Below are 26,336 nucleotides of genomic sequence, written 5' to 3'. Positions count from 1 at the left end.
AAGTAAAATTAATTGTATTAATGTATCTTGTTGGATATAATGTATCCCAAATAACAGTTCAACATACACATATAAGCAGTATTTAAACATGAGACATTTTATATTCTTTCATACTAGGTCTTAAAAATTCAGTGTATAGTACACTTACAGTATATCTCAGGTCATGCTAGTGTTTTAAAGTTCACACGGCTAATTGCTACATTCCGTTGATAACCCAAGACTTTACTCTTAATCCCAGTAATCCCCTTTGTATTGAATTAGTTTTTTGGGCCTATATACCTCAATGAACTGTGAGCTCCTTTACTGAGTGAGTGTGTTATTCATATATTTTTGTATTCCTAGCCTATAGACTGGTTAGTGCCTGGCATATAGAGAAAATTAATATATATTTATTGAATTTTATTGCTGAAGTATTGCAATAATTTCAGTGGTAGTGATTTATGGATACAATTTTTTTCTTTGTCATTGTTGAGTTGAAGCTTCAAGAGATTCAAAACACTTGACCAAATTTCTAAAACAATTCACTTGCCATTCTTGAGCAAGAAGATTGTGAAGACATCTGGGAAAATGGTTGTAACACTTAAGGACAGCAGGATATATTTTCAAGTTATACTTTATGACTGTAAACGAATGCTGAGTTTCATTACAACCATATTTAAGTATAATAAATGAAAACATGGTCTGATAGTGTTGGAAAAATTATTATTATGGAATACTGTGCTTGTTACATTTGTTTAGTGAAAAGGGGGTCAGAAATAGCTAGTGCTGTGACATCATGTTTGATAAAATCATGAGTGGAGTCATGTCTCAGACGTAGCAGGTGCGTGATATATATTTTATTTTTTTTCTTTCTTTTTTTGTTTGTTATTTGAACCAGAGGTAGTAACCTCAACTCCTACAGGTGTCCATTATTTATATGAAACCCTATCCAACTTGAAATCCATTTGGACAAGCTGGAGCAGTTCCTCAAAATGAACTCCATTATAGTCAAATGTTCCATCTGTTTTCCCTAAATGAAAAAAGCTTCCCTTGATGCTAGTCAAAAAGTGAGGGCTCCTTGACTCAGAACCAGATGTAAGCTTAATACCAACCTTCTATTCTGTCCAATTACATTCTTGGCAGCCTATGTGGCTCATGGGGTAAACTTTTTATAGCACTTACCAATATCAGCCAATTTTTCAGAATGGGCAAGAATAAACTTCAATGGCTCCAGGATGAGTTTTCTGTCTTCCAAAGGTTCTCTCTGGCAGTCTGCTATTAAGAACATGTAGGAGCATAAAGTATAGTTTTATATAACACTGTAGAAGTCAGCTAACTTTATATCTACTTAGATCATAAAGATTTTATCCCTCTAAATTAACTATTTAATGTTTTAGGGTACTCTTTTTGTGAGATATGGAAAACGATTCTTTTCCTGTGGTGTTCTATGTACAGAACTATAGCTGTGCATGTGTGTGTGTATGTGTGTATGTGTGTGCATGCTCACTCACACGTGTGCACACGTATATGTGAACATTAACTACCAATGCTTGGAGTCTGGTGTATCCTTGACTCCCTCATAAAACTAGTGTGGAAGAAAGAGAGAAAACATTTCACTGATGGGCAATAGGCTCAATAAGAACCTAGAACTTTGGATCTCCAGTGGGCTGTACTGAGTGTATTGGGGTTGAGGTGTTGATTAGGAGTGGAACTGGAATTCAGGGTGGTATGAAATTAAGTCTTTGAACCTAGGAATGGTTAATCCTGTCATTGTCCAGCATTCCCTGTACCTTGAGACTTCAGATAGATCATGATACAAAGAGAATACCAATTATAAACACATACCACTCCATTATTCACTGACTGTCCATAACCACAAAAGTGAAATTCTTTCTTCACTTGCAATAGCTTTTTCTCAAGGTTTAAGTGAAACTATTCCTTCCCTCAAAAATATAAATCTTAGCATCAGAGTGCTCAAAAAATAAAATAAAATAAAGCAAAAACTTCATATGAGAAGAGAGGAGGGTGAGAAGTTGTAAGGGTCTCCTTGCTCCTCAGCAAGGCTCTGATGAATTCAACCCATGGAGGCAAGAATTAACAAAGGCACCCGAGATCATATGAACTTATGTTTTTTAGGAATTCAGCCATGAAGGTTCTGGAAGCATAAGAAATATGCTTCCAGAATATCCTGACCAGGACCGTTGACCCCTCAGATTGGTAATCATACCATTTGGTTTATATAAATATAGTTACTAAATGTGGATTGTCCTCAAGGAGCTAACTAAACTCTTTCTGTAAATACAAATTGCATGTGGCAATATGTCCAAAGAATAGTACACCATCATTTGATGAGATATCAATAAATTTCCCCATTACTAGAAAAAAAAAAGGGTGGAAGTAAGAACAATAGAAATTATGCAAAATATTCCATCATAGTAAGAAATCTGAATACTACTGCAGTAAGCATAAATAGGCTAATCGTTTGTTTTGTTTAACAATCTCCTAAAGTTTTTATCTAGCCCACTGCCTTCTGTCCTTTGAAGTTTCTGATAAGAAAAAAATGTTGATAATCTATTGTATGTGATGAGCTTGCAGCTTTCAAAATTCTTGTCTTAGGCTTTTGACAGATTGATTATAATGTGTTTCAGTGGATCTCTGAACTCATCCTACTGGAATTCAAGATTACTGGATGGAGGTTATCACCCCGCCCTTGCTGAGCTTCAGAGGTGGATTTCTGTACATCTGTCAAGCAGGGACTAACACTAGCACCACCGTCAGCCAAATGCTACTGTGCTGCTAGTATTCGCAGTTTCTGACAAGGTTCTGACTCTGACAAGGCTAAAAGCAGCAGTATGCACAGCGCAGAATAGACATGTAGGTATATGCTCCTGAATTCCCCATGTTCAGACCTCAGTTATTTCCCATATTGGAACATTACAAGGGCTTTTTAGGAGCTGTGCCTTCAACTGCCACCTCTGTGTCCTGCAGCTCAGGACACCCGTCAGCGTCATGCAGGGTGTGTGTTGGAAGGGGATAGAGATCAGGTGCTAGCATACTCTGGAACTGCCAAGTTGTATTTAAAGTCTGTCTCCCATCAGAGTTCCAGCTCCACCATTCTCTTAATTATATAATGTTAGTCCAGTTAATTAAGTTCCCTGAGGCAAAATCTTTTTCTTATGTAAAACCATTACTGTGAGAATTAAGTAAATATAAATGCCCAAGAAAATGCCCTTCGTATTGTAGATGTTAATTAATGGTTATTTTTTTAAATTACCATGTAACTTTATTTTATTTTACTGACTAGATTTTAAATGCCTTTTTCTCTCCCTTCATGTTTCTAAAGAACATAATAAACACTTAAATGCAGTTGATTGACTATTCTAGCCATAGACTGAAAAATTGTGTGTAATATCTTACTTGTTGTATCAGAACACTTTGATAAGGACAAAGGATATATATATATATATATATATATATATATATATATATATATATATATATTATTTTCTATACCATGCCTTCATCTGTGAACACAGTTTTCTACTAGTTTATCGCATTCGTGCTTCCAGCTGTGCCCCAGAGCAAATGTGATGAAGAAGGTAAAATGCAGGTGAAGTGATGCAGGAACTACAGATTGTCACTCTTATCTGCTTAATGATGTGTATAGTAAGTGCCATATTAGGAAGGGGGGCAGGAAGGTTCATATTTTTTGAAGCAGAAACATAATGTTCAGTGCAAAGAATCCCCTATCATGTTTTCTAAAAGATCATGGGAGACAGAAAAGGTGAAATAAAATGCTTCAGGAGAGACTGATTCTGTCCTCTCTGATGCTTTAAGTCACTTTAAACTTGGAGAAGCAAAGCAAAGTGACAGTGTAACTCTTGTTTTGTCAGGCCTAGATCTTTAGTTCTTGAATAAAGTTGAACAAGCTGCCATCCGTGCAAATAGGTGGTTTGAATTAAATATGATGCTGAGTATTAAAAAATTCATCTTTGGAGAATTTAAGAAAACACAGAGTAATTTTAGTAAGATGAGAAATGTGAACCATTGACTGAGTTAGAAGATAAAGTATGTAAATATTTGTGCAAAAACGCTTTAAGCACCTGCATGCTTCACATTTGCCCGTAGTGATTCTACCATCGGTGCACTCACCCCAAAGAGCAGATGGAGCATTACTACCTTGTGCCTCCCTGAAAGACCACTGTGGGTCAACTGAGGCCCTCTTGGAAACAGCACTAGGGAAGATGGTTTATGTCATAACATAACTAAGGTATTGCTCATCCATGAGTTAATTATGATTTAGCAGTGACTATCTTAGCTTCATAAAGGAGATTCTTGAAACCTGGAAGCTGAGTTGCAAGGGGAAAGAATATACAGACTGGAAGGCCCGCTTAAGGGAGCAGTATAAGCAGAGTCATTACTTAAGAGATAGCCAGTGTTGCAGAAATTGGACTCGATTTGGAATCCTAATCCAGGAGTTTTAGTTACTGATTCTTCACTATTCATCTAACTTTCTGTGGCCTTGATTTTTCATTGATAAAATGAAGGGATTGGACAAAATGACCTCTTTGTTTCCTCTCAGCTCTTCAAAATAGTTTGAGCCAATTATGTTGTCAACTTTATTTGCAGGACTCTATATAAATAATGTATACAAATTACTGATGAAGCAATAATATAATCTCGTATATCTGTATGACTGTTTTTAATGTAGTATATCTGTATTGAATGTCTTAAATATTCATAGTTTTTCACAGTCTACATTGTGTAAAGCCCTGCATTAATAGAAGTAAGAATGAGAAGACTCAAAGTAAGTGAAAAGATAATGGTTGTTATAATAGATAGCAACCATAACATAAACAACAAACTATTTTTGTTTCAAAGATGATGAAGACTTTAGCTTTGCTTTGAGTAGCTGGAACACATACCAGGTAATTTGCACATGATTTTTTTTTTTCTATTCCACCAATAGTTTTGGTATTATAGCCAAAAGAAATCTAAAATATTTTGTATTTTAGACTTTTGGCATCTAAGCCTTCTTCTCCTCTACACTCATCTTTGCTTATTTTTCTGATGTATTTTTTCAATAAAAATTATATTACACTAAAATTCATACACCAAAAATTCATCCTTTTACATATAATTCATTAGTTTTGTAGTGCGTTCACAGAGTTATCCAACCATCACCACTATCTATGTCCAAAATGTTTCAATTGCCCCCAAAAGAAGTCCAATACTCATTAGCATTCTTCCCAGTCCTCTCTCCTCCCAGGCCTGGCAACCACCTATCTACATTCTATTTATGTGGATTTTCTATTTTTATATTTCTTATATATTAAAGTATACAATATGGCTCTTAGACTAGCTTCTTTCAGTTAGATTGTTTTCAAGGTTCATCCTTCTTATAGCATGTATCATTACTTCATTCCTTTCTATTGACAAATAATATTCTATTGTAAGGATATACTACAATTATTTATCTGTTCATCAGTTGAAGACTTTGAGTTGGTTTCCATTCATTAATGGGTTTGGACCTTAACCTCCTCTTTTCCCCCCTTATAATTATTGAATGGGTAATTAACCATTGGGACTTCTTCACTCCTATTCTTCTTGCCTAGTCGTCATCAAATATATGTGGTGATTAGACAATGCTCAAAATAGGAAGATATAGACATTAATTTAGTGAGACACATAAATACCAAGTATATACTCAGTTCTATTCTAATGTGGTAAATTCTAATGTGGTAGAATTCTAATGTGGTAGAATTCTAACGTGGCAATTCTAATATGGTAAATAAGGAAATTTGAATATTTCCTTTTGGAAAGAATACATGTACTTTTTAATGGCTAATGACAATATCTGATAATGGTAAAAATGGGATAGAGGTAAAGTGGAAAATAAAAAGATGATAAATGAATCATCATCAGCATTGTTACCTCCATCATTAGCAAACCCAGCACCACTTATTGGACACATACTCTGTGAAATATATTGCATTTTTTTACATGATATTACTTTTTTTTTCACATTTCAGATGACAAAAGTAAATAACAAATAGCAAATGTAACCAGTACAAAAATTATATGTTTAGGAAGTAGAAGACTCAGATTTTATATTAAATCTCTAAAACATACTCTTTCTTTTAGGATTACATATATATATATATATATATATATATATATATATATATATATATACACACACATATATACACACACACATATATATATATACACACACACATATATATGTATGTGTATATATATATATAATGCTATATATGCTTACAGATACATATATACTATATAGGGATATATAAACCATATATAATTTTATTTTAAAGTAATCATGGTATCATGGTGAATGGGATGGGTGGAACTTGAATTTACCTATGATGTTTAGTATTCAAGATATGTTTAATCATGATCAGAGTAGGATTGGGGTTAGTAATTAGAGAAAAATAAACACAATAATACAAAGTATATTTTTATACCACAAAATTATTGATTTTATATAGTATGTGTCGAGTTTATTTTTAATTCCAAGACTTATTGGTAAATTAAATCTGTGTTTTGGCAAATCTGATAATTCTTAACAACTCAACAAGAAACTTAAAATTTTGCGATTCTTCCAGGGCATGTATCTACATCTCCTTAGCCGTCCAGACTGATCTGTTGCCAACATGTTTTCCCCCTTTCAAGAGGACGAATCTCTTACTACACATCCTGGCAAAAGTACATATTCTTCCTGGCAAGCTTCCCCAGTGGACCACAAAAGTCTTATTATTTCAGTCAAAATGATTTTTTTTTCCTAGGGGAGGCATATTTCTTGCTAATATGACAGGATCCCAAACAAACTGGAAATTTTTCTCAGAATTTTAATAGTTACTTAAATACATATTTCCTTTTATGAATCCACTCTTCTGCTACCAAGTACTTATCACACACACACACACACACACACACACACACACACACACACACACTGGTGGTGCCAAATAATGTACACATTTAAGAGATGTTATCTATGTATTACTTTTTGAAGTTGAATTGAATTACGTAGCAATGTGTAGTATGATGTTCACTCAAAAGATGGTGTTAATTAAGTGAATGCTGGTGTCATTCATTGTATTACAATTTTAATACAGTTTTTCCTTTCTTAAAATGTGTATATATTTTTTGGACCCTCTTATAATTAAGTTTGGTGAGGAATTGTTTTTGTTGTAAATAACACGATGAGTAAAATCAATCATCAATGCACAAACACTGTGTAGATCTGTTGTCTATTTTGCTTGGCCAACCTTGACCCTTTTCTGCCATCCACACAATTTGTTTGTTAAAAACCAGCACATACTCAGCTCTCAGCAGGACTGGGCATGAGATTCAATCATGTGCCTGTTAGTGCATCACGCATCCCTAACACGCAGAGCCAGAATGCTTACCTGGCCCAGTCAGAACCAATGAGAGCAATGCATCGCTGGCTGAGAGTCCTGGAAAGAGAAACTCATTGTTTTTTTTCCTGTTGGGCTTGAAAGAGAGAGACTATAGTCATCTTTTTATTATAAAGCTTGTCTCAATGGTGCCATCGGAAAGAAAACTATGAGATAGCACCCATGTCCATGATGGCTTTATTTGAGGCCCTGCATCAAGTCGCACCTGAAGCCAGATGTCCAGCACAATCTTTTTTTGGGTTAAGTCCATTTGGATTGGGGCTTCTGATACCTGAAACAGAAATAGTCCTTTACTTTTCTCCCAGTTCCTACCCTGAAATAAAAAATGGTAACAATGACTTATCCATGCGTCCTTTTCTGATCAATCTTCTTTTAAGAACATCAATTTGTCTAATAACTAATTATGGTTAAACAAGTTACATCTTAGGCATATAGCAGGTATGATTAAACGCATTATAATTCTTAGACTCATCAGCATTTTTTAATCAACTTTTTCTCATGAACTTTAACACTGTTTTATATATATGTATATATGTATATATATATATGTATATATATGTACATATATATATATATATATATATATATACATATATATATATATGCCTATATGTGCTTTAAAAGCAATTTCATCCAAACTTAAAAACAAAATCCTATTGCCCAAAGTTTTTATCTCATTTCCACTGCTTGCCCATAGAACTAACTACAATTATCTGATACTGGTAGTCATCCTTTAAGTATTTTTGTCTATTTTATATTTCCATTATTCATTCCAGGGTCTGATTGTCTTTGAGTATTTGAATTTTTAATCATTCCTTTGTTGCTTATTTCAATGTTGTTTCTATTTAAATCAATGCAATACTTCTATTTTATTCAACCAAGTCAATTTCTAGTCAATTAAGTCTTACCTTATGGTTCAATTATATACTTCTTAAAATGCAGTGATCAATTTATTCTCCAGAGATTTAATTGAAAAACACGGAAATTGATAAAGGTACGCCATTATGCCAACAGCATCTGTTGTTTAAATGTATGAAGTAGTTTGTCAGACAACGAAATTCCTCAGTGCTATTTTGTGAAACTGTTTTCAGGGCTATAACATCTGCCTTCCATTTTTTCTACATTTTAAATATTGCCTTTTTTTCTCTATTATATTTTCAATTGTCATATTTCAATTTATTTTTCTTTCTTTAACATCAATTTGGGATGAAAGTGTTAGGCATTTAAAATAGCCAATGGGGAATTTTTAATAATGGATTATAATGTCTAATCCAAATTTTTAAAAGACGTTAAAGAGATGCAAACCATGATATACCATTGAGATCTCAAATGTGTGTTTTATAAAAATTACAAATTAAAATTTTCAGTTATTTTTTCTTGACATGTTATTATTATACAAATTTTTTGCAATGATATACATTACTTTTTAATCAGAAAGGTAGCAAAAAGTTAGGATCATTGACCCTATATGTTTGTTTTTTTTTCTATTGTCATCTTGAGTATGCTGATATTAAGCATGACTACAAAAACATTTTCATAAGAAAATATGCTTAAGATGAGCTGACAGAAGTGATAGATTGATTTGTCCATTTAACCAAAAACCAATGGAAAGAAATTGCATCTTGATAAAGAAGGGCACAGCCCTATCAAAGATGTTGGAGAGTAAATATACTTCTTAGTTGTACAATGTCAATAATTAATGGAAATTTATTAAAGTGCATGGACTGGCCTGGAAGGATCCAAGGAGGATAACAAAATAGCTAAGTGATTAATGATGAAGTTTGCACATATCAGTATTTAAATAGTAGAATTCGGAGCTTTAAATGGTAGTCAATAATGTAGGATGAAAGCATAAATTGGATGGGATAAGTTAGTGTATATTTTGAGTTTCTAATTTAAAAGTTTGATAAAAGTTTATTTGATTTATGATTAAATTAATAAAATGTTACTATGACTTTGAGGCCATTTTATTAGTGATGTAGAAATTAATATTGACTTTGAGTCAAAGATGAAGAGAGATTATTACTCATAGCAACAGACAAATCACCAGACAATTGTTGAGGACCAGGTGGTATCTTCAGATCACTGGAGTGCCTCATAGGAGCAAAAGCCAGAAATAAAAAATAATAATAATAATAATAAAAAAACATAAAAACACCTCTCATCTTGCATAGGATTGCTGGTCACCTGGCCATCTTCCAAAAGTCCATTTGGAGGCTGAGATCAGCCCAGTTGAATCTCTTCAGAAAAAAAAAAAATGGTGACAAGTTAGTGTCTTACCGAAACAAAATAAAAATTAGAGGAGGAACAACTTATATATTTGCCTAGCCTCTAATTTTTTCTCTATATTTTATAGTTTACATGTTACTTTCAAATGTATTCTATTCTCTGCATGTGTCTCTGCAGTGTAGCTGTGTAGACCTTTTGGATAATGGAAAACCAACCAACATTTATGTTCATTTTACATGAGATGCTCAGTGAAGGGAAAACACAGCTCTGTTTAATGTCTTCCTTTTGCCTACTGACTTCAGTAGACTGGACCACAAGCAGAGAGAGTTGAGTAGAATCCTCTAAAGTTTTGGTAAATCCCTAGTGATTTCTGAGGCCTTAACTGAAGAAAATTAAAAACTAGGTACAATGGTACTTACACTACCGAGTTTCCCCAACAGTAGACCGGGTCTTATATTAATTTGAGCTCCAAAAGATGCATTAGGGCTTATGTTCAGGGGCTGTCCTCCTGAGAAAAATCATGCTAGGGCTTATTTTCTGGTTAAGTCTTATTTTGGGGGAAACATGGTACTGCTGTGGAAACAAACTTTCCAATGGGAAGAGATATTTAAAATTCTAGACAAGGTGTTTTATTAAGTTGCCACAAAAGTAATTGTGGTTTAAAAGGTTAAAAGTAATTGTGAAAACTACAATTACTTTTGCACCAAGTTAATATTTTCCTTTTATGTGAATATTTTTGCAAATAATTTGAAGAATAAAATGACTATGTGAAAATTGCTTCTATTCACATTTTAGCCAAAAAATAAAAGAATCACTAGTTGAGTGGACATAAACTGCTCTATTATTGAGGCTAAAAAGGGCTCTATCACAGGAAGTGCCATTTATAGGATTGCCACATCCGTATGAATTAATGATGATCACTTATACTTTTGATGACTTTTAAATGAAGATGACCTTTATTCTGGTTACTTTGTTTGCAAAAATGACCTTTATTCTGATTACTTGAAATTCACAAAAATGCATTTATTTTGTAAACCTATCTTTGTAATATTATATTTATTAGGAATTCAAAGCAATTAAAGGCAAGTATATTTCTCATGCCGGTTTGGAAAACAAAACTGTTTTGAGTGTATAGATATTTTGGAGATAAAAGAACATTACAAAATCTGTGACTAATATTTATAAATATAGTAAGTAAAAAATATGTTCTTTGAATGAGGCAAACAATGAATAGTCTAACACAGAAGTCAGTGGAGGTTTTCTTCAAAGGAGCAGATAGTAAATATTTGAGGCTTTGTGAGGCATAAGGGCTGTTACAACTACTATAATCTGTCATGGTAGTAGGAAAACAACCATAGGTATACATAAATGAATAAACATGGCTGTGTGCCAAATTTGGTGGGTGAGAATTTGGACCCCAGTCATAGCCAGACTTTGTCAAATCCTGGTCTAGCATACTAAACTAATTCTCTCTCTCTCTCTCTCTCTCTCTCTCTCTCTCTCTCTGTCTCTCTCTCTGAATCTCTATCTCTATCTCTATCTCTTTCCTTATCTCTATCTCTAATCTCTATCTGTATCTATATATAATTTAATATAATTTATATTGTATTTAATTTATATGTGATTAAAATCATATAAAATATTTTATATTTTAATTAAATCATTAAAATGCATCATTTATATCAATTTAATATGATTAATTAATATTAACTTATAATATGTAATAGTTTTAATTTAGTTCCAGAACATTATGAAAGTAGGTTACCTAAGTTTAGATTTGCAAGATTGTTTCAGAGAACAATTATTCTGACACTCAGCAGAGACTATTGCAATAGGAGAGGGACTGAATTCAACTCTGAATACCGCAAAGGTTCCTGGGGATTAATAGCAATAGAGCTGAGTGAGGGGGGCAGTGGATTGGAAATTACTAAAAGGACATATGAAGGGTAGGGGCAGTCTCACTAAACTGACTTAACAAGTGTGGCGACAGAATCCCAGAGAGCAGTTTCAGGCCCTCGGCCTCACGTGAAAAGGTGCTGGCTCGGGTAGTAGATGGCCATCCGCTGTGGCTGGGTGGCCATCAGCTGTTACTGGTTAGCCACTAACTGTCATGGCTACGCTAGGGGGTTTGTTGGTTGGCGGAGAGGTGGCCAGCAGGTTGCGGATCCTGTGGCTCCTGCTTCCCGTGTCTCCAACCCAGCCGCCAGTGAAAATATAATGGTATGATTCCCTGTTGTTCCCTTTTTGGCCTAGCCATATACTGCGTTCTTGTGTGGGGAGCCGGAGCTGAGTCCCTGAATTATAGCAAGTGTCGTGCAGGGCGGCCTGCGGGGTCTCTGGTCCCGCTCCTCACATAAGAACTCAGGACATGGTGAGGCCAAAAAGGAACACCCACGGCATAGATAAGGGAGTCAAAACACTATATTATCACTGGCGGGTGGGTTGGAGACACAGGAAGCAGGAGCCACATGATCTGCAACCCGCTGTCCACTTCTCTGCAATCTGCAATCCACACTCCGCTGTGCTAGCTGCAGTCCACGCTTGCCTGCCACCATCTTCTTGCTAGCCCCCATTTTCTGCTAGTGTAGTCACAGCAATTATATTAGTGGCCAATGGCTCACTGGTTACAGCTGACAGCCAACTATCCACAGATGAAGGCCATTCAATCACAGTTGATGGCCATTTACTACCTGAGTGAGCACCTTTCCACATGAGGCTGAGAGCCTGGAAACGGCACTCCTGGCTCTGTCCCCACAGCAATATTTTTGCTAAAGGCAGGCCAAGGTCAAGGCCTAGTAGAGAAGAAGGATCAGAGGAAACTGACTACATTTTAGTCAAAAAGGGAGTCTGTCAGTAGTAATAAATGCATTTCTAAATAAAGTTTTAACAGTGAAAAAAATGAAATGTGAATGACAAGTGTAGTGAAAATCTTGTGGCAGAGAAAATTATGGGTTGAGATCCTCCTTCAATGGGATAGATGCCTTATTATACACTTTAGAAGTTACAAACTGCTGAAAGCTGGTTCTCCCAAAATACCAACCAATTACACTGTTAAATGTGTGTAAGTTTATTGCTCACTTGGTAATGGAGATCAATGTCTTGGCTGCGAGTGAGCAGCTTATGGAAAGGGGAGAGTATAGGAGGAATTCTTATAAGGTTTTTTTGGATCTAGTGTGACAGGTGTTTCAATAAGCAGTGTTGATCAGGATTGGGTTGTAAGAGTTTAGAATTAGTGAATTTAGGAAGGTGAGGGTTTGGGAGAGAGAGAGACTCTTGCATAGTGAATAGTCATTTGGTTGAGCTTTGCAGTGTTCTGAGAAAGAGATGTTTACATTAATGAGCATTAGTTGAGTAGTCCATTTTTCAAGTAAATGGGTTTTCGGAGTGTCCTTGACGGTGGCGGGGGAAGATAAAAGTTATTTGCAGCCTCACCTTCCTGGCAAGCATTTGCTGAAATATTAAAGTTATATTATCACAGACTGTTGACTAGTACACTCATATTAATGTAAACAGTAGATACATGGGTGTGGATAGTTTCAGTCCTGAAAGTAACAAGCAATGGACCCTTTCTTGAGTTTATAAACTAATTGAAAACCAAAAACAAACACATCAAAACTAACTAAATAAAAATAGACAGTAAAATTTGTGAAATTTTATGATTATATATTAAGTGACTCGTACAGGAGTTCAGAAAAGCGAGAGATTGAGCAAGAACTTTGGAAGTTTTGGGAATTGAAAAAGATGAAAAGTCTGGACAGTACCTGGACATTTATTAGTGGGAGCCATAAGCAAATTTAAGTAGAAGTGAAGTATGACATAGGTGGACAATGGTAAACAAAAGATGATCTGGACTATTTTATAGGGTATCTGGGGATAATAACTATGGAAATATACAGTGAGTAACCTAAGTGCCAGTCTTTGATTTTATATTTTATTAGTAAGGAGTCATGAGTCTCTTTCTGGAGCACATGAGAGAATACAAAGTGTTGTGTAGAACGTGTTAAGCTGTATGAATGTGTTAAGCTGTAAGAGACACAGTGAATATTAAAAACTAAAACAATCTTTCATCTGAGAGGTTGTAAAAAGAAACATTAATATAGGAGAGGAAAAGAGAGAAGGTGTAATGAACATAAGTGTGTGTATATATACATATACATATACATATACATATACATATACATATACATATACATATACATATATGAGACTTTGAGGGAGGGTATAGTAAAAAATATAAGGAGTTTACTTTTAGTACACCGAGTATTATGTATGTATAAGACATTGATGTGATCTAACATAGAATTAGAAATATAAAACTGGCATATGGGAGAGGGTGGGACTTGAGTTGAAATTTTAAGAATCAATATAGCATTGTACACCAGAAGCTGAACATTAATGATTGCCAACTATAATTTTATATATATAATGTGATGGCTTGGTGTGAGGTCGGAGGGATAGTGGATGGGGGGAGGAGGGTTCACAGTGTGATATAATCCACAGAGGGATATATCCACAGAGGGATATAAATGATGAACATCTAAATATTACCTTGTCTTGTACACCTGAAACTAATAAATTAAAAAAAAAAGAATCAATATAGCAAGTCTGAGTAGAAAGGGTCACTCAGAGAATAATGGCTGGAAGAAAAAAATAAAGCTCAAAATTGAGCGTTAAGGGTGTCTGTTTAGATAGCAATTGGATGAGTGGAACATAAAATTTTTTGAAGAAAATTCCAGAGCAAGGTAATGGTTCAAAGTCAAGGGAAGAGGATTTCAAAACCCTTCCATTCATCATTGTCACCAACATGAAGTCAAGTGATGTGTAAAGTGTGGTGGAAGTGAACAATAGATTTGGTTATTGCAGGTCATGGTGATGTTGGAAGTTAGCTGTTTCAGGAGAGTGAAGAGTGAAGTAAGTTGCACTGCAGTGGGATAGAGAATATCATGTATGGCAGACACACATACAATAAGGCAAAAACCCCATATACAAAAGATTAATTGAGGCGTATTGTGAAAGTGAAAATCCTGGGAGAGAGCAAAAGAGCTGAATAAAGGTGATTGATGATGATGATGATGATGATGATGATGATGATGAATATAAAGAAGCAATATATACACCATGAAATGTACAATTATGTGACAAGAAGTAGCAGAAATCAAAGATATCTAAATGCTTGAAGCACATTGATTTGGTTACAAAATAGCCTTTCTTTTACTAAGGAGAAATATCACCTCTTTCCAGAAGTCTGGGGAGAAAGAAGAGTGTGGATGGAACAAGATTTTGAGGTAGACAAATAGGACATTAAAGGTATTTCTGGAGGTTTCAGTTTATTTCAGGTAAATATATGGAACTTGGGGTCCTTCACAAAGTGAGGGAAGTTTTGCATAGTTGTGAGCAGTGTTTTCAGACAGATCAATGAGGAACCTGCTGTGTTCCAATTATGATTAGCTCAATTGTCTAGATGTACCATTGATATATTTAATTAGTTATCAAATCTTAACTTGATATTTAACAAATCCTTCCTAAATTCTTTTGAGCATTTTCTGTAATAATCATTTTATTGTTTTGTTTCACCATTTTTTAAAATGCTTTGAGTGTAAATTAATAAAAATTAATGTCATAGAATTTTAATTTTAGATATACCCAAAGTAGATTTACAAAAAATATATTATTAAATTTATTGGGATGACATTGGTTAATAAAATTGTATAGGTTTCAAATGTACATTTCTATAATACATCATTTATGTATCACATTGTGTGCTCACCACCCAGAATCAATCCTCCTTCCATCACCATATATTTGACACTTTTTACCCTCTTCTACCACCCCCTTACCCCCCTTACCCTCTTGTAACCACTAAACTGTTGTCTGTGTTTATGAGTTTTTGTCTGTTTATTTTGTTATTAATATTCCATTGTTTATATCTACCACATCTTTATTATCCAATCATCCGTGGAAGGACATTTTGCTTGTTTCCATGATTCAGCCACTGTGAATAATGCTGCAGTGAACATAGGGGTACATATATATTTTTATGGATAAATGTTTTCAGATTTTTTTGGTAGATACCCAGAAAGGGATTGCTGGACCATATATGGTAATTCTATTCTTAATTTTTTGAGGACACTCCATACTGTTTTCCATAGTGGCTGTATAAATTTACATTTCCAGTGTATGAGGGTTCCTTTTACTCCACAACCTTTCTAACACTTGTTATTACTTGTCTTGTTTATCATAGCCATTCTAACATGTGTGAGGTGGTATCTCATTGTGCTTTTTATTTGTATTTCCCTAATAAGTAGAGAACTTGAGCATCTTTTCATATGTCTTTTGGCCGTTTGTATGTCTTCTTGAGAGAAGTTTCTGTTCAGGTCTTCTACTTATTTTTGAATTGGATTGTTTTTGTTGTCGTTATTGAATTGTACGAGTTCTTTTTCTATTTTGGATATTAGCCCTTTATCAGCGGTGTCGTTTGCAATATCTTCTTCCATTCAGTTGGCTGCCTCTTTGTTTTGTTGATTTTTTTTTTCTGTTCATAAGCTTTTTAGTTTAATTCCATTCGTTTGTTTTTTATTTTACTTTCCTTCCCTTTGAAATCAAATTTGTACAATCCTCTCTGAACTTAAGATTCATAAGTCTAGCACCTATGATTTCTTCTATGCAGTTTATTATTTCAGGTCTTATATTTAGGTCTTTGATCCATTTTGAATTAATTTTGGTATATGGTGACAGATAGCAGTCTAGTTTCATTCTTTTGCACGTAGCTCTCCAATTTTCCCAGCATCATTTATTGAAGAGCCTTTCTTTTTTTCATTGTATGTTTTTGACTACTTTGTCAAAAATTATCTACCCAGATATGTAGCTTTTTTTCTGAGTCTCAATTCTATTCCATTGTTCTCTGTGTTGTTTTTTTACTGCCAATACAATGTTGTTTTGATTATTGTTTCCCTGTAGTAAAAATTGAAGTCAGGGAGTGTGCTACCTATGGCCTTGTTCTTTTATCTCAGGATTGCTTTGGCAATTTTGGGGTTGTTTGTGATTCCTCACAAATCTGATGTGTTTTGTTGTTGTTGTTGTTGTTGTTGTTGTTGTTGTTTTGTTGTTTTTTGTTTTTTTTTGTTGTTCTATGTCTTTAAAAACTGTCATTTGGGTTTTAACAGCAATTGCATTAGATAGTTATGTTGCTTTGGGTGATAAAAGGGAAGTGCCTCAACATGATATATTCCATATAGGACAAACCCTCAGGTAATATCATATTTAATGGTGAAAAACTGAAAGTTTTTTCTCTACAATTAGGGAAAAGACAAGGATACCCCTCCTTACCACTGTTATTCAACATAGTATTAGAAGTCCTAGCTAGAGCAATTAGGGAAGAGAAAGAAAGAAAAGCCATCCAAATTGGGAATGAAGAAGTCAAATTGTCACATTTTGAAGATTACATAATTCATTATATAGAAAACCCTAAAGACTTCACCAAAATAACTATTAGAAACAATAAACAAATACAGTAAAGTTGCCAGCTACAAAATTAATGTACAGAGTCCATTGTGTTCCTATTTACTAACAATGAAATTTCAGAAAAGGAAATTAAAAAAAGTTTTTCTGCAATTGCAACAGAAAGAATAAAATACCTAGGAATAAACTTAAAGAGGGATGTGAAAGATCTATACAATGAAAACTACAAGACATTATTAAAAGAAATTGAAGAAGACACAAAGAAATGGAAATATATTCTATGTTCATGGATTGGAAGAATCAACATAGTTAATATGGCCAAAAATAGATTTTTTAAAGAAATGAAGATCATATTTGGATTAAATTGTGTCAAATAATTGACCCCCCTCCCACACACTTTTTGAAAACTATCCCTATAGGTAGACGACAGACAGATAAATAGATAGATTTAATTTTGAAATATTGAAGCTATGTCAACATTAACTGCATACCTACATTATCAAAAACATCAACAATACCAATAATGTGACTTTTTAGTGATATACATGGAATGTGAATTGTGTCAACTGTCAACTTCCCAGAAGACCTCCAAAATAACCTGTTAAGAAAAGCTGAATTTATTACCTATTGAATCAGAGACAATTACATTTTGACAGTCTTAGAATATCCAGAAAAAAGGGATGGTAAGTTTACAGGGAGACATATATAAGGCTGAGGAACTAGCCTTCAGTGGTTAAGATAGCTCTTTCAATGAGGATCTGATTGGAGCTGGTCACATTTCAGGCTCTAATCAATTAAGATTTTTGAACACAGAGAGGTAAGCATTTTGAAGCAGGTAGTAGGTAAACAGTTGTTTGAGAATTAAGAAATTTGCTCAATTTTAGGAACATGTGTTTCAGATAAATTAATTTTCAGCAAGTTCCTGAATAAAATTGAGTATTTATACTGATTTCATGGTATTGAATTTTCAAATACCAAAAGTAAAATCTTATGGATATATGCCAATATTCTTCTTGATGCTAACAGCTGAGGTGCATGCAGAGACCCAAGTTCTCAATTTCAATAGCAAATTGAGAACTGTAATATGAAGTGCTTTACTAGCTGTTATTTGTGGAAGAGATATAAAATGTTGCATTTACCTGAAAGATTTAAACTAGGATATACTACTATGTTTTTACATTTGTTAGCAAAAGGGATTGGACAGAAATTACAATGGCAATCATTTAAGAGAACAGACATGAAAAAGATATTCTTGGAGCTCAGGATAGAGAGTCTAGACAGTTATTGTGTCTTGTCACAACTTTTCATTTAAAAGAATTCACTGAATTGAATATGTGTTCAGGATAATGAACTCTTAGGTTTCACTGAGCTGAAAAAGGAAGAAAGGTTATATATAATCAAAGTACTGTATAGACATGCCTAATGCTGTGTTTTAAGTATGTTTCAAGTACACCTACCTTAATCTTCTGTGTTAATGTACTTTACTCATTGATCTGATTCACTCATATTTCATTACCTAATATTAAACAAAATACGAAGTGACATTTTTGAAATATAGTTCCAGAAAGTAATTTATTAATGCAATAATGGCAGTTTCAAAATGGTAGGGATTCCACTAGGGATTATAAATCAAATAGTGGAGTAGGATAAATATGAGACCCCAGAAGACTAGATTTTAAAGACCAGAAAAAAACTAAGAAGAATTGATAATGGCAGATGTTAGATGCTTTTAAAATAATTTATGCAGAAATCTGTTTTAAATATTAAGCTAGAGAGTTATACTTGAATTGGAAAAAGTTTCTCCTACTAATGCAACATTGACAGTCTAATAGTAAAATTTGCAGGCATGCAGATCTCAAGTCATTTATAAATCTCCCATCCTGCGTCTTATTTTCAAGTCTAAATAATTATCTAACAAAATCTACTTCAAAAATATTAAATGTAGTATTTATCTTCTCAAACAAGCTTCAATATCTTCTACTTTGGTTCTACGGGAAATAAAAACTAATTTTCCTTATTCCATCCCAATACAATCTATCACTTGCCTGATGTTTTCTCTTCCCTCATGGAACCATATGTTACTTTGTCTTTCCCATTGAAGAGGGACCACCATTCACATTAAAATCACTCTCTAATCTCTTCTTTTTCCCTAAGCCACAGACTTCATTCCAATTTAGAATTCTGCAATGTGCTTATCCCCTGAGACAAGAACCACTTATCAAGTAACTTTTTGCTGTATTTATCTTCAGGGTGCAGTAGAAGGGGGAAATAATTTTTCTCCTAATTTATTGTTAAACTATTAACTGTTTTTCTCTTCTTGCTAATCGACGATGATAATGTTCATCAATATCAAGAAGTGGTACAAAATTTAAGATGTAAAGAAAAATAACTGAGGGAATTTGCTGAGGTTGGACTAATAATTGAGATCAGAAAAGCGGGAGAGCAGAGTCAACTGACAAGACCAAATGAGTAACATAGGTTACTGGAGTTTCCCTTGAGCTGTGACCATAAATTATGAATAGAAAAGAAAGAGAAGCTAGGAAAGGGATATAAATCAAAATAAATATTTATTTTGAGTATAAACCTGTTACTTGTTCTACATCACTAGAAAGGACAACAGGTAAAGTTAATGATAAAAAGAACCCGATTTATTGATAGCTGATGAAAGACATTCAGAAAGTGATCCAAGGCTTTATTTTAAAGGTCATTTAGGATTGTCTCTTAGTCTGCCTCAGAGAGTAACTTGGGAATATTACTTTGTGTCTTTTCCTACTTTCTTAAAACACCATTTGGTTTTCTCCAGACCCTAGGCCACAGTTCTAACATGTCACTGACCCCATGTGATTAAGGTCAAGACGAACTATTGGCCTTCTGTGCCATCCTTGACTCTAATAGGGCAGTTGTGTTGGACTCTCAGTCTTCTGAATGAAAGACAAAAGGAAAAACAAGTTTTATGTTTTCTAGTATTGATTGCTTCTCATCATATAAGTTCTGATGTTATTACTTATAATATTAAAATGACTAAAGAACAAGTCAGAAAAACTTGCTCTGCCAAAGTATCAGACATGTCTACACAATGTTCATAACCCACCATGCAGCACTTGTTTACTATTATACAGATGAAGACATTCAGATTCTGAGAGGTGGGAACTTAAATAACTTCATTTGTTATGGATAGTAGACCCAATCTTCTTCAATACTTCCTTTCTTCCAAGTATGGGCAAGGGGGTTGAGAGGTGCAATGCCATGAAAAATGTTAGTGGGTAAAACTGGAAAGAAAATTATTATATAAAAAGCACTCAAAACTGTTTTTATTTACATATCTACACACACACACACACACACACGGTGCCAAAAAATGTGTACACATTTTAAGGAAAAAACTATAAAAATTGTAATACTCAATATATACCGATAACAAAAGATGAATACCAGTCACGTCTGACTTCTGCAATTACAAGAGGTGCTCAGAGTGGTTGCCATCAGCGTCCAGACACTTCTGATTACGGAGAACTACTGCTTGAGCAACGTTGACCAAAATGTCCACTTGCATATATATGTATATTTTTGTACCCCTGAGATATATATATATATATATATATATATATATATATATATATATATATATATATATATATATATATTAACTTGTGTGTATCCTCTCTGGCAGTTTGCCCCCGTGATGATATTTTTAGTCTGTGGTATTAGATGATTTAATTTCCTGATGATTGTGGCTGAATATAACTCAAAAATATATAAAATCAACAGCTGACCATAAGCAATTTAATTATTTTAAATGAAGACATTATTCTTCTAACGTTGACAAAGTACATACAATGGTATGCTAACAGTTTCAGAGATTTTGATCTATGAGCACAGAAGCCAGATACAATACAGGAGACAAAATTTTCAACCCAAATGGGAAAGAGGTTGAGTAGGAATTGAGTGATGATCAGACTGGATACATGAAAAAGTCTGCATGAGGATGGTTTAATATGAGTAACCTTACAATTATGTTGTAATGGTTAAGTGGGCAGTCCTTTTTGCAAATTTCACTAGATCATTAATTAGGTACAGCTTACATAGGAAACTGAAGACACTTCTCTTTGTTCCTTCTTTCTCAGAATGGGCAGCTGACTCCCCATATTTTAATTAATTTTCATTTGTTAAACCAGGAATCTGGGTAGCACTCTCTCCCACTTACAATTTTCATTGCACAATAGACCATATGCCAGGCGAACTTCCTGATCATTGGAGAGGATTAATGTGAGCCAAGTATAGAAATCTGCTAAGGTTATTAAAGGCTAATGATGATTAATCTAATGTGTCTGTTTATTTTGCCCATTTTCTCCTCTACAGTTATTATACTGCCTAGTCAATGTCTTTATCTATTATTAATATCTTTGTTGCAGATACAGATGTGGTGTATAAAAGCGAGAATGGACATGTCATTAAACTGAATATAGAAACAAATACTACCACATTATTATTGGAAAACACAACTTTTGTAAGTAATGAATAATTAATTACTTTATGCATTTTAGTATTGTTTAGAATGCTCTCTAGGTGTGCATATTTTCTTTTTTTTTCATCTCTATCACTTGCAAAGCATTTCAGTGAAAAGTTAGGGCTGAAATATCATTAGAATCAGTATATGATTTTTAAAAAATACCCAGGTGACCAGTTGCTTCATTTTCTTCCCATTTATCCTTTGTAGTAAATGAGCAAATATTTCCAGGAATAGTAATTCCTTACAATGGACATTTCTTCCAATACTTTTTTATGTAAGATTAGTCATACAAATTCCAAGATTTTTTTTAAATGGCTATTATAATACAACTTATCGTTAACTTTTTCTCCCCTTTTACTTTTCATTCGTCCTGACTTTCTAATTCTTTTGTTTTCTGGATCAAGCAGAAGGCAGCCTTTCTAAAACTGACCTTTTGCTGGAGTTGATGTGTCTTTCTTTTATAATTTAGGATTTCATCAACATAATTTTCCTTCTTCAGAATCATTATTTAGCCTATTAGGGTTTAAATAACTGATTGTATTTGTTTAGCTCTTATAGAGGGATATGAACTTCATCTTTTTGGTAAATTCAATCCTCCTAAGGTTAGATTTAGCTATGATTACCTATTAAGTGAGTGACAATGAATTAACTTTTGCAAATGTTTGATATCTAGCTATCAAATATCACTGAAAAACAGTGCAGTTATTTGCTCACTGTTTTATGTAAATAAAAGTTTCAATATATTTCCTATTTGAGGAGTTCATGATGCAGACAAAACATAGTGCAAGTCATTAGAAAACCTTCTACACAATTAAAGCAATGAGCAAATCATCAGCTATTTTTTTTTTGGTACTTATTTCTTCCTACTTGTACATTTGGAATCAATATTTAGATTTCATGCATATTTTAGGGTGGTCAGATGGAAGAGATTAACTGGAACTTTCTGCTGTTTAGTGTTTTTATATATTATGAGAAATTGGTCATTGTAAGTCAAGTGGTTATATAGATCTATATCTGTTAGGAAAAATGAAACCAACCAGCTTTTGTACCTTAGCAATTAGATTATTAACTAACAGAATAATGACAATGTTGATTTTAAACTAATCAAGTAATTCACAGCTATTAGAGGAACACATATTCTAAATGTAATTCTTAATAGCACTTGTGGAATGCTCAGTATATATAGGCATTTTGCTCACTTTCTAACAATATGATTTTCCTTAGGGGAGATGATAACCCTAATGAAAAAGTTTGATAAACAGTATAGAGCAGTACCTATTACTTCTTAATTGGGTGGCCCTCAGGGATACTAGAGAAGAGTCTAAGAATTGTTGAGAATTGCTGAAATCAATGGAAAAGAAACCCTCAAGAGAGGACAAGAGGCAGAAAGCAGGAATTGGAAGTGATGAGAGGGCATGTTAATTGTTTGCTGATTAGTGTCAATGTGAATTGATTTTTGATAAAATTAGTTTGGAGAAAAAAAATATGTGCCTTTTCAGTTTTGTTTCCTTTATCATAAAGTATCACTTTTGTTTGGAGGTGGGGGAAGTGTAGAGGCCTCCAGTGGCAAAGCATTTAAGTTAGATATAGACACTCAGTACTTCCATAAATTTGCGTTTATGTGACTGTTCCTTAATGATCGTTCTCTTATACAGGTTAATTAGATCTTCTCTCTGATCACAAATTTGTATTTTTTCATCGTTTATTCCTTGCTTTCTTAGCCTCTATGACACATCATAAATGAAACAAAAACAGAACCGTTTGGTTAACATTCCACTGTCCCAATTTTATTATTGATACTTCATACCACCCCCACCTAATCTAATTGTACTTTTCTTCATATGCTTATTAATGCCATTTTATCTTTATGCCTGCATGTTTTTTTTTAATTAATTTTATTGGGGTGACAATTGTTAGTAAATTTACATAGATTTCAGGTGTACAATTCTGTATTACATCGTCTATAAATCCCATTGCGTGTTCACCACCCAGAGTCAGTTCTCCTTTCATCACCATATATTTGATCCCCTTTACACTCATCACCCACCCCCCACCCCCTTACCCTCTGGTAACCACTAAATTATTGTCTGTGTCTATGAGTTTTTGTTTCTCATTTGTTTGTCTTGTTCTTTTTGGTTTATATACCACATATCAGTGAAATCATAGGGTTCTCTGCTTTTTCTGTCTGACTTATTTCACTTAGCATTATTCTCTCGAGATCCATCCATGTTGTCACAAATGCTCCTATATCATCTTTCCTTAACGCCGAATAGTATTCCATTGTGTATATGTACCACAACTTCTTTATCCATTCATCTATGGAAGGACATTTTGGTTGTTTCCATGTCTTGGCCACCGTAAACAAAGCTGCAATGAACATTGGAGTACACGTGTCTCTATAGAGAAATGCTTTTATATTTTTGTGGTAGATACCCAGGAGAGCGATTGCTGGGTCATATGGTAATTCTATTCGTAATTTCTTGAGGAACCTCCACACTGCCTTCCATAGCATATGCCTGCGTGTTTAATCTTTTTAAATCCCTTTAAGGTCTTTTTCTTTTCTCCTCTATGTAGGCTATGACTCTTAATTTCATCAGAGTCATATTTAGCAAATATTCTAATTTACTGATCTTTTAAGATTCATAGGTTCCCTAAAGACATTTATCTCACAACACAGATAATTAAGCAATTTGTAAGTCCTAGAGGTGTCAGAATTCAATAGAGGGGTAGGCAGATAAGTGGGGCATATACTTGCAACGAGTTAATCCAAAACTGCAAATATACCCTTCCTGATGATTTCAGAGGAACTCAGTTAATTGTTCCCTCACAACTCCAAGATACCATTATTAAGTATAGTTGTGTTTTGAAAGCTTATGTGAGGCTAAAGTCTGGATTTATGTTCTCTCCGAGAGCGAATATTCTTTTGGGAAAACATCTTTTATTAAGAGTATAGGCATTTTATTCATATTGCAGTTTTTTTCGTTGAACAATTATCAGTATTTTAATTACAATTTTAACTAACTGGAGAAGATCACTATAAAGAGTGTTGTAAAAAGAGTGCCAAGTCAATTAAAAATAAACATATTTTTGATTAAATATGATAACAGAATGGCCTATTAATAATAAGAAATATTTTGCTAAAATGTGACTTTCAATTCACTTTCAAAAGACACCACCACATTGTCATTTCCTTGTTTAAATGAATTTTAGATATGAGTAGTGGGTACTTTTAGCTTTGTGATCATGGTTAACAGACTCTGTAACTGTTATAGGCATGACTGTAAAAAATAAAAATAAATCATTTTCTGAAATAGCTGTCTTAAGGCTTTCTTTGGGATTGACCATAGGTGGATTTCTAATGAAGGAGGAAATTGAAGGGTATATAACTTTATGAAGATAAGTTATATGAAAGAAGTGATTTAGCCCCCACATTGCTCTTAATCATTTCTAAGTGTTTGGAAATGTTATCTCTTAAAGCCAGAACTATTACAAACAAAAGCTCACTCACAATGACATAATGAGGAAACTTTCATAAGTATTAGGTGTACTCTTTCTGCTGTCAATAATCTGAATATCACCCGTCATCTTGGCAGAAAACACCAACAGCCATAAATAGTTCTGTTGGATCACTTTTTGAAATTAAAAAGGAATTGGAAACATGGGTCCAAACCATGTGCTTAAACATTGTTAAGGTTACAAAAAAAAAAAAAAGTATTTTCACTAATATGGAATGAGATAACTGATAGATGAGAATTTTACATCTCTTTGATTCTAAAAATCTGTAAGCTTTTAAAACCACGCAATATAAATAGCCTAAAACAGAGGGTGGAAATTCATGTATGGCAGCAGAATGATTCCAAGGAACATGTTAGCTGCACATATTTTTGGTTCAACTGTCCATTTATAGGTCATTATAAAATAGTAGGTTTGACTACATCCAGGAAATATTTATTGACTTTTGTGGATAGAAATAGGATCAGTTGGCTCGCATGCCATCATAGTATTTTTATTTGTTTATCTTTTACTTATTCTTCCACTCAGTATATATGGGAGTTGGGGGAATAGATTTAACTCTTTGTACTACCATGAAATCAAGGAACTTAGTCTATGATTCATGGTTGAAGAAATAATCGCTCTTTGAAAAATTATTGCAGCACAAGTACAGCATTGTTGAATAAAGTCACCTAAAATTTCACCTTTCCAAATTTGAAATAAGAAAGGTTATCATAAATTTCTAACTGGCCAAGTGGCCTCAGATGCTGGCTATAATCATAGAAAATGTGTTATTTTTAAAATAGCTGGCCTTAGCAGTATGTGTCAGTACCCCAGTGATGATTGACAGCAGTAGTGATTGACAGCAGTAGTGATTGACAGCAGTGGTGATTGACAGCAGTTGTGTAATGGATATTGATTAACTGTAAAGACACAGGAACTGTACATTGACGCACGTTGATGTGTGCATGGCAGTATAGTTCTTTCTTACTCCTGACCAGTGGTTGTCAGGCAGGGGTACTTTTGCCCCTAGGAGACATTTGGCAGCACTGGAGACATTTTTTTTTTTCCTCTCACCTCTGTACACCTGAAGCTGAAACTGGAGACATTCTTAATTGTTAGGGCTGGAGGTCAGGAGTTTGCCAGGGGAATCCATTGCAGAGGTCAGGAATGGCAGGAAGCGTTCTACAGTGCACGAGACAGCTCCTTACAACAAAGAA

General features: G+C 33.9%; 1 protein-coding gene across 3 annotated transcripts in view; it reads left to right on the top strand.

Annotated features, from left to right (window-relative positions):
- DPP10 (dipeptidyl peptidase like 10) overlaps window positions 1–26,336 on the top strand; it is a 649,316-nt gene that overhangs the window by 306,971 nt on the left and 316,009 nt on the right. For all 3 annotated transcript variants that reach the window (XM_081051712.1, XM_081051713.1, XM_081051714.1), the window contains one exon: window positions 21,527–21,621. In XM_081051712.1, coding sequence (XP_080907838.1) covers window positions 21,527–21,621 — 95 coding nt within the window. The remainder of the gene's footprint in view (window positions 1–21,526; window positions 21,622–26,336) is intronic.

This window comes from Rhinolophus hipposideros (genome assembly GCF_964194185.1).
Source record: "Rhinolophus hipposideros genome assembly, chromosome: 6".
NCBI classification, from domain to species: domain Eukaryota; kingdom Metazoa; phylum Chordata; class Mammalia; order Chiroptera; family Rhinolophidae; genus Rhinolophus; species Rhinolophus hipposideros.
This window is presented reverse-complemented; position numbering and strand designations above follow the sequence as displayed.